Genomic DNA, 12,862 nt, shown 5'->3' with positions numbered 1-12,862 from the left:
CCCCGTTGATTTAATAGAGACTTTATTTTACAGTGAATATAAATCCTTTTACAAATACTCTGATGATTCCACATACACATACTGTTCCAAGTTGAGTATGGATTACGGCATCTCCAGCTCTGTGCTGACCTATCAGAGGATCGGAGACGTCAGATAGATGATGTTAGAGAAGAAGCACTTTCATTTCTGCCCTATTAAATGTATAGATTCATAGGACTATTTGAATACACTAGGGCTGCTACCAACAATTATGTTAATTATTGTTTAATCTGCCGATTATTTTGTTGGTTAATAGATTAATCTTTTGTTCTATAAAATGTCAGAAAACAGTGAAAGATGTACATCACAGGTTCCCACACCCCCAGTTGCTTGTTTTGCCTGAACCAACAGATATTCAATTTACAACTCAAATGTGACAAAGAAAAGCAGAAAATTTTCACATTTAAGAAGCTGGAATCAGCAAATTTGTGGCATTTTTACTTGACTATCAGAATTATTTGTTAAAATACTTAATTTTCTGTCGATTGACTAATTGATTAACTGATAAAGCTTTAGAATACATTTGTATAATAAAGAAAATACTATATCACACTATTATATTATGCACATTACTTTACAGTACCTTACTGTACTTTTTTCTATACTATTGTCAGGGAAGTTCCTCAACCTTCACCCTCATTGAATATCTGGAAAACAGTGTGACACACACAAGAAAACTATAACAGAGACATAAACACAAACACACACACATACTCTTGAGTTGAGAGACTGTTGCAGCAGCATCCTCAGCTCTGTGTTCTGCTGCTCCAGACTCTGAGTCTCAGGGACGAGCTCACAGATCTCTGTCAGGACCGTACTGGGAACACAGAAGAAGAAGAAGAAAAAACCCCACTCATCTGAGTACAGAGGGATGTTTGCTTTGTGTGTGTGGTTGTTACTCACTGGTACTGCTTTAGTGTCTGCTCTGCTGCGTCCCAGAGTTTCAGTCTGTCCTCAGAGATTATACTGCCCATACACTCCCAGTAGGCTTCATCCTCTGAAGTATCCCGGGTTTCTACATGCTGAAAACTGAGGTGTTGGCGGGCTGAGCTCTCCCTTAGAAAGCACCGGTAATACATTAGCATCATATATTCACAGAGAAAGACTACCTTAACTACTATATCACATAATTTCATCACACAGACAGTCTAATTAACAAGCATACTACTGCCTTTGTTGGTTTGGAGATACGTACATAATGGAGAGTAAAGTAGTTTAAATGAGGGTTGGTTATTTCAGTAAATGTGATCTTACCTGGACCTCATGAGCTGCTCGAGGAAACTTTTTAGAGCAGGCACAACATGGTTAGGATCAATGAGTTCAGAGGTCAGATGACTCGCAGAGTTGGTCTCCACTTCCTCAACCTTGTCACTGGATTCGCTCGACTCAACACAAACATCCTACAGGCACACAAAACACTGATAGAAGATGCAGAGAGAGTAACTGTCTAATTATAATAATCTTGTATGGCCATATTTTGCACAAGCTGGTGTCCAAGTGGAAATGGCATCAATCCATCCACTGCATTCCTCATCTCTTTCCCTCCTCACCTCAGTCTGCGCTATCTGCTGATGTTTGTACTTAAATAAGAAATGAGCCAACTTGGGCACATCCTCCTCTTCCATGCCAAAAGTCTGGAAGAGAAAACAACATGTCTGGCTGTTCAGGATTCGCTCCATACAGTCCAACAACAACTGATGCATTACGCTACATGAACTCACACAAAGGAGAGAGGCCAGCTTCACAACGCTCTGTTCTTCCTTCTCCAGGGGAGCCAGCAGGTTCAGGAGTTTATCCTCCATCAGGAAGCCCTGAGATAGGAGGAAGGGAAACTTTTAGTTGAAGATGCTGGTCACATAATTTCATTGTATTGGGGTTTTTTTGTGCCGCTGTGACTAATATCAATTACTTCACACCATAACATTAGCATTTTGACTAAGGAAAGCTTAAATGCACAGAGTTAACTCATTTACTCTTCCTTACTTTGACTCTGCGCAAACGCATATATGTAACAATTTCACAAACACACACAAACAAGCTTGCTGTAATCTTTCCTCTTGTTCATACTGGCCGTTAAAAGACACCTTCATGAACCAATGTATGTGATGGGGACAAGAAAAACCTGTTTCAATGTTCATATGGGCCCCTGACTGTTTGAAAAATTGTGAACCTATCCTTTAATAGTTCAACATTTTAGGAAATATACTTATTTGCTTTCTTGGTGAGAGTTAGATAAGATGAATTGATACCACTCTCATGTCTGTGCGCTAAATATGAAACTGGAGCCAGGACACGCTTAGCTTAGCTTAGCATAAAGACTGGTAACAGGGGGAAACAGCTAGCCTGGCTCTGTCCAAAGGTAACACCAAACAGTACCTCTAATGCTCATTAATGAACAATTTACACACTAATCGAAGTGTAAAAACAACATGTTGTGTCAAGTCACCTGACCAGCAGAGACCTCACACTTTTTAACAGGCAGACATGAGAGTGGTATTGATCTTTTCATCGAACTCAGTGTATCTGCCTAAATGTCGAATTATTCCTTTAATATAATATCGTAGAAAAGGTTTCAGTCGTAGTCATCTGGACACTGTTTTCAGAATCAAGACGTTTCGGCTCCCATCCGGAAGTCATTCTCAATTGTGAAAAAATTGGACGGGAACTGGAAATTTAAACTACTCTGAGTTACATAAGCCCTGCCCTCAGGAAGGAATCTGCCTGAGTATCTGTTAATAGCTAGTTTCACCTGAAACTGACCTAATAGTTTCAAGATGGCCCAGTAATCAGTAATCAGGCCTATTGATTACTGATTACTGGGCCATTAATAGCTAGTTTCACCTGAAACTGACCTAATAGTTTCAAGATGGCCCAGTAATCAGTAATCAATAGGCCTGATTACTGATTACTGGGCCATCTTGAAACTATTAGGTCAGTTTCAGGTGAAACTAGCTATTAACAGATACTCAGGCAGATTCCTTCCTGAGGGCAGGGCTTATGTAACTCAGAGTAGTTTAAATTTCCAGTTCCCGTCCAATTTTTTCACAATTGAGAATGACTTCCGGATGGGAGCCGAAACGTCTTGATTCTGAAAACAGTGTCCAGATGACTACGACTGAAACCTTTTCTACGATAGAACACTCCTGGACGAATGAGGGACTACACCGCCTTTAATATAATGTATGCATACAGACGCATACCTCCTCATGCTATTACTGTTTGTTATGATTTAAATATATTTGTGATTGTCAAAAAATGTTGACAAATTCTTGTCCTTTTACTCTAATAAACATGAATCTTGAACTTGTTTCTCACCGCCTCATCACACAGCAGCTCCATCACTTTCTTCAGTGTCTCCATCGACAACTTCCCCTCCTCCACCTCTGCACCGCTCTTACTCTGCACTGCTGTCCCTTTCTTGTACATTTCCATGTCTGTGCTCTCAGTGTCAGTCTCCAGCCTAGGCCCAACTGAGGCGTCCATCATCCTCTCACTACACTGTAAAGGCTGCCCGGTGTGATACAACTGGGAGACGGCCTGGTGGGCGGGCCTCCAGGCCTGTTTCTGAGGCTGGATGGGACCAGAGAGCTCCATGAAGGCCATAGGAGGTCGCTCCCAGGCTAAACCAAGGTGCTGCTTGCAGATCAGCGAGTCAATGACCAAAGCCCTCTCCACTAGTTGCTTCACCTCTGCTTCAATCATTAGCCACATCTCCTCAAATTTTCTGACATCAGCGACTGCAAAGTGCCTGCATGACGTGAAGGAGGGGTGGAGGTGTAAAGAAAAGAGAAGAAGATTCAGGCAGAAGAAGTAGGCAATCATACATTATGTCAGTGTTACTTTAAAGTGATAATTATGACTCACTTGATTTTCTTCTGTATTCGTTCATATTGCTGTATGTTGCGTTTGTAGTCCTCGGACAAATACTGGCTCCTCTTTGTAAACTGTTTCTCCTGACTGGTATACTTAGTCATGAGGCTTTTCATCTCTGTCTGCAGACTGAAAGAAAAAGCCATCCAGAGAAACAGAGAGTGAATTAAATATAGCGTGTGTGTGTGTGTGTGTGTCTGTGTGAGAAAATCTGTACTACCTCATGATCCTGGTTTTCATATGGGCCAGGCTGAATTTCTGTACTGCTACCTCATCCTTTTGCTTTATTTGTTTTAGCTTTATGATCATGCTGGTGGCCTTTGTCTGTTGATGCTCTCTCTCCAGAACCTGCAGAGGCAAGAGTGGGATTTAGGGCCTCTCAACACTGGCAGTCACCACCACTATCGAACAGTGGTGGAAGGTAACTAAGTACATTTACTCAAGTACTATACTTAAGTACAATTTTGAGTTTGAATTTTGAGTACTTTACTTGAGGATTTCCATTTCTGCTACTTTATATGTCTACTCCTCTCCAATTCAGAGGCAAATATTGTACTTTTTACTCGAATCCATTTATTTGATAACTATAGTTACTAGTTACTTTGCAAATTCAGATAATATAAAATATATTCAACAAATAAATTATCAAATAGATTGAATTAAAATAAATCAATTAAATTTCATTAAATGAACTCAAATAAATGTAATTAAATCAAATTAAATTAAATTAAATTAAATGAACAAAAAAAAATACATCAAACTGATTACATTCCATTACATTAAATCAATAAAATAAAATAAAATAAATTTAAATTAATCAAATTGAATATCATAGCTTCACACTAGCAACTTTTGTAGCCGATATCTACATTAATTGCTATTTTTGCATCACAAACATTTACAGAATTTACTCATCCAGTGGTGGAAAGTAAGTACAATTACTCAAGTACTGTACTAAAGTACAGGTAATACAAAATATAATCAACAAATAAATTATGATGTATCATCATAGTCTAAGATAAGACTTTATTGATCCGCAGGGAGAAATTCACAGGCTACCAAGCAGTATATAAAGTAATTAAAATTAGCCCCATCTTTACCAGCTGCAACAAGTGATGCAAACATTAATACATCAATAATGATAATCAAGTAATATAATATACATTATTCTGAAATGAGCCATTCTTCATGAATACTTTTACTTTTGGTACTTTAAGTATATTTTGATGCTAATACTTTTGTACTTTTACTTAAATCAAATTTTTAATGTAGAACTTTTACTTTTATCAGAGTATTTCTACTCTGCGGTATTGCTACTTTTACTTCAGTAAAAGATCAGAGTACTTCATTCACCACTGCGATGTGCTATATTACTGGTTTCTGAATCATTTCAATTTAAATTAACATCAAAGGAAATTGCTAGGTTCATCAGGAGCACATCTTTTTTATTAAATAGAACTCATAGCACATAAGCTTAATTCAAAAGATAAGCTATTGGGGTGCATCTTGATATTTGTGCAAACCTGAATATTTGCTTTCTGTTCTGTCTGGATGATGCTAAACTTTTCGTTGGTCTCCAACATCAGACTGTGAATTATCGCTTCATACTCCTCCACTTTCTTCTTCCTCTGCATTAGCCTCTCCAGCTAGAAATAGATAAGATATCATTAGATACAGAGCTGATTTATGTAAGATATAATATATGAATTAAGATGAAAGAACACTGAAGGTTGCGACTGCATGTGTGGCTGTGTGTGTGTTGTTTTTTTATTTCAGTTATCCTGACCTCTTTGTCCCAAAGTTCCTTCATGTATTGGTCCCATTCGGTCCTGTCTCTTGTAAGTAAGACTTCACTTTCCTGCTGATAAACTCTCTGCCAACAACACAAGTGCAACCATTAGTAAGAATGACAACAATGGCATAAACAACACTAAGAGTCTACATCCATGCTAGCGGCTCTGTGAAGTTGTACTTAGGAGCAGCTTTGTTTTGTGCTAAATGGTATTTTCAGCAGGTATAATGTTTACCATGTTCACCATCTTAGTTCAGTGTGTTAGCATGCTAACATTTAAACACAAAGTACAGCTGAGGATGACAGGAATGTCATTTGTTTTTTATGTATTTATGTCATAAACCAAAGTTTAAGACAAATTCAAATTTTGACCTGATGATGGCGTGAGATGAAATGTCACCAACGTCATTAGCCTTCATCCTCTGGGGTCCATGAATTTCTGTACAAACTTATGGCAATCCATCCAATAGTTGATATTTCAGTCTGGAAAAAAATGATGGACTGACCAACTGTCAGACATTTGCCATCCACAGAGCCATGCTGCTAGCCAGAAGGTTGAGACAATCATGTGAATTCAATCAAGACAATGAATGAATTCCCTGCTGGTCACTGATGCAACAAGCCCCAACCATCTGATTCCCCTTGCAGATTCAAATGGACTCTGAATGAATTATTTCAAGCTGTGTCTTGACCCAGACCTGGTCCTACCTCAATCTGGGCCAGCTCCTCCCTGTAGGCCTTTGTCAGGGTTTTGATCTGGTCCTCCATCCTCTCCATCATCAGGTCCAGCTCCTCTGCCTGCTTCCTCAAGTCCTTAACATAGCGATCATCTCCACCCTTCAGCTCCTGTTCAGACAACACACAGGAAGTGATCAAATTATTAGTAGTAGTTATATATAGTTAACATAGTTGTTACTCTTTTATAGACATATTTACAGAAAGGCTATTATCACTATTGAATAGATAGATAGATAGATAGATAGATAGATAGATAGATAGATAGATAGATAGATAGATAGATAGATAGATAGATAGATAGATAGATTTACCTGTTGCAGGTCATTTATGAGTTTTTTCTTGTTTTCTATGAGAGCAGCACATAACTGCTGCTGGTTATTCAGGGCCTCCTGCAGCTCCTGAGGGATCACCTTCTGCTTAGCTATTGACCACCCTGTAGTGATCTTCTCAAATTCTTCATGGCTGGATTTGACATCATTCTCCAGCCGCTCCAATCTGGACAAAGAAGGACAAACATGGTGGCAAACAGGAGGACAAAAGGGTAAGGATGTTGTGGAGGACGTAGCAAGAAAATTGCCCTCTGAAGTTTTTTTTTTTTTTTTAAGTATGTAACCTATGTGGTAGGGGTGTTGGTTTAGGACACAGGTAAAATAGTGGTAAAGGAGATAATAGAAAATTACCTAAGTCTGCGAGCTTCCTCCATCTCTGTCCTTCGCATCGATTCTTTGGCGTCAGCTGCAGTTTGGATGTTGGTCACTAATGTCGGCAAATGTCTCTGCAGGTTGATTATCCTCTGAGGAGTGATCAGCTAACATAGAAGAGGACAGTTTCTATTCATGTTGTGGCACTGCTAATTAAGTTAGCTTTTATCTATGTGTGAGTACAAGTAAGGCAATTGCACTTAAGTAAAATAGTAGCTCACTGTAATAATAATAATATAACTAGTAGCTATTTTTGACTGATACAACACTTAACATTACCTACTGCCCATTTTTGGTGGTCACGGAAAGTATGGGGTTATGTCATAAACAATCCTATGTTTATTTCATTATATTATTAAAGCAACAGTATTGTGTATATGAAAGATCAAGTCCAGACTGATATACGAACTCCTCCTCAAGTAAGAGCTGCAGTAAAGGTATTTAAAATATTGTCTGGTTTAAAAAAGAGACAAAAAAATAGTTTGAAGGTCTGGGGGAAATATTTAAAGACAAGACATTATTAGTAACCACACAATTTTAAAAGGTCAAACATTTTCTTATGGGGAACATGAAAGTATAAGCTTATTATCCTACTTATAATTTGCATGTAATTGTTTATAATTTATGTTTTGGATGTTTGATTTTTAGTTTGTTGGTAGAATGATGTCACTTTGCCAACTCCACTCCTGTATCTTTGCTTTACATCAAGGACCACAATGGAAATACTGTAAGTCTTGGACTTTATTGATTTATCCTTGACATTTTTGTAGCTGTGTGTGAGTTGATATCCTCCTTGTAATTTCAAATAAACTAAACTAAAATGAATACTTAAGATGAATAATTTCAGATAAAATTACTGTTCATCCCTGGGAAGCATAATGAATCCGTAATAATTAAAATGGTGACTTTTGATTAGTGAAATTAGATAGGAAATGGACATAGAAGGGTTTGGAAACTCAACAAACCTTTTCACTTTCCCCCGCCTCCTCCTCCTTGAACTCCACACTGGGGTCTTCTTCAGCCTCCTGTGTGGAGACCCTAAAGGTGTACAGTAACGTTATGTTTAGCTGTTGTATTATTATTATTAGACTATTATTATTATTACAAAGTTCTTGCAGTCCATGCAGCATGAAAAATATATTAGGTTAGCTAACTACTTTACTAATCGTTATGTATTCTAGGCTAATTTTTCCACAGTATTTAGCTACAATAACTTTAAGCTAGCTAGCCGATTTACCCGTTCTTAGCCTCCTGATTTTCGGACAATACAGAGGGTTCAGACGCCTCTTCTGGATCCTTATCAACTTCTTCCATATTAAGTGTATATTGTGTGAAAGTTACCGACAGAAACTGTTAAATACTGTAGTGATGAAGATAGCAAAAAGTAGCAGGTCTGTATCGCCGCGGTCTGTTTGGTACGCGTTGCTATGGCGACAGAGCCACCTGAGTGACGAGTGATGCCTTCAAGTGCCCACCGTAAGCTCGAAACTTCAAGATCATGGCAGTAAAAAGTGTTTTTATAAACAACAAAAAGACCGATATATATTTAGATGTTGTGTTCTTTATGTCTGACTGTCAGTGCTCTCTGGCTCTGGTTTTTGTCCACAAACTTTTCTACTGTCATAACCTAGCCTACTCATCGCTGATAAGTTTTTTATTTTGTGTCATAAATACAAAGGTAATATAATTCTAAAAGTTTAAATGAAAAAAATAAATAATTATGTAGCTACAAGAAGCACATGAGAAATAGCTTGGCTGTCCAACAATCGCAGAACACTGACACGGCTTCAACCTTGTATATGAGGACTATTACAAAAATGTGTTTTATACTTATACAGTCTATGGTTTTATACAGCAAGAGCAATGTTAACACTGCAGGAGTTGCAATGCAGAGAGGGTAAAACAATGATAGTCTGGGAGCATTGATACATGGTTTGTTGCTGCCATCTTGTGGCAGCATCCTGATTTCAAACTTCTGAGTGGTTATTATAAGTTCTATACCTCAAGGCAAGTTGGGGACTGTCTGTACAGCACCAGTATTGCCAGTTCTCTTTCTCCACAGACAAACACTGACAGAAACAGCAGTCAAAAGTCCAAACAAACAGGTACATGATAGATGTACATAGTGTATAATCGGTTAATAAATCGTATTAAATTGGATGCAATAAAATGTCTCAATATTGATTGCAAGGTTTACAGTGGAGAAAAGTATATCAGTAAATATTACTACATGTAAGGGCTTTAATTGTCACCAAAAAGAAAAATCAGGCACTCTTATTTTCAAGCCAAACAAAAGTGACATGTTTGTGTTATTTAATGTTATATTCAGAAGCTGACCTTAGGTGGCGCTACTGTCTACTGCAAAATCCTACTCAGGTTCAAAAACTCTCTCTCTCTCTCTCTCTCTCTCTCTCATGTGTGCTGTTCAAAAACACAAATCCAGTGACTCACATGCACAAAATCCAGACTTTCTAATTCATGCACACACACTCCACACAAATGACAAACGTCTTCTCAAGCTGATGGCAAGATGGGCACTCTCTGGTTGTCCACACAAACAAACCCACACATGGGTCAGATGTTCCTGCCCTTAGGAGTGCCCCCCACACTTCCTGGCTGTTGGTAGCTCTTGTGCTCGCCCTCACCCCCCGGGGGCACCTCAGCGCTCTTTTGGCCTCAAGTGGCCTCAGTTGCCGCTGAGCCACAATGGATGTAAGTCAGCCAGCAAAGGTTTCTGACATATGATCCAGCATCTGTGATGTCACCAACAGCTGACTTGTCATAAGACCTTTGTGAAAGGGGGAAGTAAGGGATGAATGAGGAGAAGGCCTTATTTTCAACAAACCCTTAGCTGGAACGGTGAGTGCTTTTGCATGAAGCTGCTGAGATTACAAACTGAATGACTACCATTAGAGAGTGATTCTATAATCTATCATAATACCATAAGCTAGGGATTTACAGACTTTGACCCCACTCGCAGGTGTATAATAAGCCCCATTCACTCTGCATATGCTCTGTGAGAGAGGGTGCATGTGTGTGTGTCTGCTAATTCCTACCCCCAGGGGCATATGTTTACTCCTTGTTCAACAAAGCATCATATTCATTGCTCAGGGGTTGAGAGGTGCATAATCTAAGCCTGACCTTCAGCCAGTTAACTAACTGACAGCTTAGAGTGTTGTTGGTGGTGGGGGTTGCATAACAACTTAAGTCCTGACTAACAATTTCTTAATATTGCAATAACGAAGGAGACATTTGCTGCTTCGTAACACGGGATGCACTGTGCAGACCACAGAAGAGTGGAGGATGATTGTAGAGGATGGCAGAAAATAAATTCAAAGGCATTTAGTCTAGAGGAGGCTGTGACCTTGTCAAAGAACAAAACAGTCACTTAACAAGAATTAGATTTAATAAACGAAAACCGAAGGCCAAATTCAGAAACAACATGAAGAGTGTCCCCCTATGAAATGTACTATGTCAAGGTAACTTGTGCAAAGAGAAACATGTTTTTGCCATCTGCTGGAGCATCTATTGCAAACAGGCATAACGTTACCCTGTTACCTCTAAACCTTTAAATATTAAGAGAGAGTGAGGGGCACTGACAAACGCAGATGCAGATTGGAGAGACAAAGAGGTTATTACAGGGAAAAAATATCTGTTCATATGTTGCCTGGATAATTGTTGTAGAAAATAAAATGATCTCAAGGTCTGTGCAGTGGAGGCCACTTGCCAGTCTCTCTTCATTTCTCATCAGACAAGGTCTGAGGAAAGGTTTGTGTCATCATTCAGCCACTCAAACATCAACAGTCCTCAGTTCAGCTTCAGCCTCATGCTCCGACATTCCTGCTTTACTCCCTCCTCGGCTTTAAAGAAGTCAACTAACCAGTTCACGCATTACAAAAGCTGAGAGCTCAAGAGAGAGGAACGAATGGTTGCACAATTTTAAGGTCTGGATAGCAAAATGTCAGTTTCTTTCTGTCCATGAGTGTGCAGAGATATTTTTTTCATTTTGGTAAAAAAAATGTTACACATAATTGATTATTTGGTACCACACACAGAGGATTTAATTAAACAGCTGCTCTTTCTGAAGAGGTTTTTAGACAGTGAATAACATGTTAACTCTACTTTCTTTCTGGCAATGAATTAATAAAAAGTTACATTTATTAAAACTGCTGGAATCTAGTTCTGAAATACAACTAGTTTTTTTAATAGCACATCTTTTAGATAAAATTCAATGTGCATTTACTACAACACTACAGTTATTACAGGTAGGTAAGTCCCTCAGCACTGTTGATGTAATGAAGGTAATGCATTATTGCATTTAGGACTGTGCATAAAAATGAAGCTATGCAAGGCACTACTGTTACAATGTCTCAATTAAAGACACATTTCTGACCATTTTGAATGTAACTTAATATGCAACAACTGACATTAACATTTATTTTGTAAGTGAGTATAAACTGTCTGATCTAGTGGTCATTATGTATTTTGTCTTTGGTGCAGTCATCTTACAATAACTGAGATTTTCATTGTTTTCTACAAAACTTTTAATACAAACCTCAGCACATTTTTTTCCACGTTAATCCGGCCGAGAACTAGAGCAAGCAGTAGAGATCAGGATACGAGTCGGTTTACAAAATCATATTAATTTCTTCCAAATAAACTGTCACACTTACAGTAGAATTATTCTCGAAGTCATTTTTTCTTATCAAAGCTCTTTGTGAGTGGATTAGGTGTACAATAATTATACACGGCATTAGGCCATGATTACTGATGGATTGCATTTTTTTGCTGCACTGCAGTCAGTTCACTGAGAAGGTAAATCAACTGCCTCCACCATTGCCTTGTATCTAAACTGTGGCCACACATAATGTAGCCCATATAAAACAATGAATGTAGCTTTGTGGCTATTCAAACGTGTAAAAGTGTTCACACTTGACACATTAGTTAAAATGAAAAATGTTCTTTTTGCAGCTTACCAAAACTTAATCATCTTGCCTCTCTCTCTTTTACGCAGTGACAATACAGAACCTAAAACAAAAGCTGACTCTGTTCCTAAAGGATGACGTATGAGGAACCAAAGATTAGGAAATGAAGCATGTTAACACTCAAACGTCACAAAAACACTAAAAATCATACATCAAAATCCCCAGTATGGCTCACACTTACTCACTAGGCACTTTACAGCCCCCAACTGCTCAGCTGGAGCATCTGTTTTGGCCAAATGTGCAGTCCCCCATGTGAGAATTTGAAGCAATGCATTTATTTAAATGTGTTCATTTGTTTTATAGGAGTGAATGCACCTGCATACACACGTGTGTGACAGCTGCCTCTCCATTCCCAGACCTCATTTTATTATGTGGCAAAACGTGATGTAAGGTTGAGATATGGACCTGACTATAAACAGTGATGGGAAGTAACTAAGCACATTTACTCGAGTACTGTACTTAGCTACAGTTTGGAGGTACTTGAACTCTATATAATGCTATTTAATACTTCTACTCCACTACATTTCAGATGGAAATATTGTACTTTTTAATCCACTACTTATTTGACAGCTATAGTTACAAGTTACTTTGCAGATTAATATCTAACACATAAAACGTAATCAGCTCATCAACATGCAGCACCAAACAGCAGTGGTGGAAAGTAACTAAGTATATTTGCTCAAGTACTGTACTTAAGTACAATTTTGAGGTACTTGTACTTTACTTGAGTTTTTCCA

The 12,862-nt window shown here is 38.4% G+C and overlaps 1 protein-coding gene across 3 annotated transcripts; it reads right to left on the bottom strand.

Annotated features, from left to right (window-relative positions):
- Window positions 1–5: 5 nt before the first annotated feature.
- drc1 (dynein regulatory complex subunit 1 homolog (Chlamydomonas)) lies at window positions 6–8,584 on the bottom strand. 3 transcript variants are annotated; one of them, XM_044169357.1, is made up of 16 exons: window positions 8,378–8,583; window positions 8,106–8,178; window positions 7,120–7,247; window positions 6,751–6,934; window positions 6,410–6,547; window positions 5,696–5,782; window positions 5,433–5,555; window positions 4,130–4,257; window positions 3,904–4,038; window positions 3,355–3,787; window positions 1,761–1,850; window positions 1,590–1,673; window positions 1,294–1,439; window positions 943–1,095; window positions 754–856; window positions 6–129 (listed from the first exon to the last, which is right to left on the bottom strand). In XM_044169357.1, the coding sequence occupies exons 1-16, from the start codon at window positions 8,452–8,454 to the stop codon at window positions 103–105; spliced, it is 2,109 nt and encodes a 702-aa protein (XP_044025292.1). In that variant the 5' UTR covers window positions 8,455–8,583; the 3' UTR covers window positions 6–102. The 3 variants fall into 3 exon arrangements, with proteins under 3 accessions (XP_044025292.1, XP_044025293.1, XP_044025294.1); XM_044169358.1 differs by lacking the exons at window positions 6–129; window positions 754–856 and adding an exon at window positions 136–686; XM_044169359.1 differs by lacking the exons at window positions 6–129; window positions 754–856; window positions 943–1,095 and having other exon boundaries at window positions 1,300–1,457; window positions 8,378–8,584.
- Between the last annotated feature and the right edge of the window lie 4,278 nt (window positions 8,585–12,862).

The sequence above is a fragment of the Siniperca chuatsi genome, linkage group LG16 (genome assembly GCF_020085105.1).
Source record: "Siniperca chuatsi isolate FFG_IHB_CAS linkage group LG16, ASM2008510v1, whole genome shotgun sequence".
NCBI lineage: Eukaryota > Metazoa > Chordata > Actinopteri > Centrarchiformes > Sinipercidae > Siniperca > Siniperca chuatsi.
Note: the sequence above shows the minus strand (reverse complement) of the source record. Positions and strands in the feature narration are given on the sequence as shown.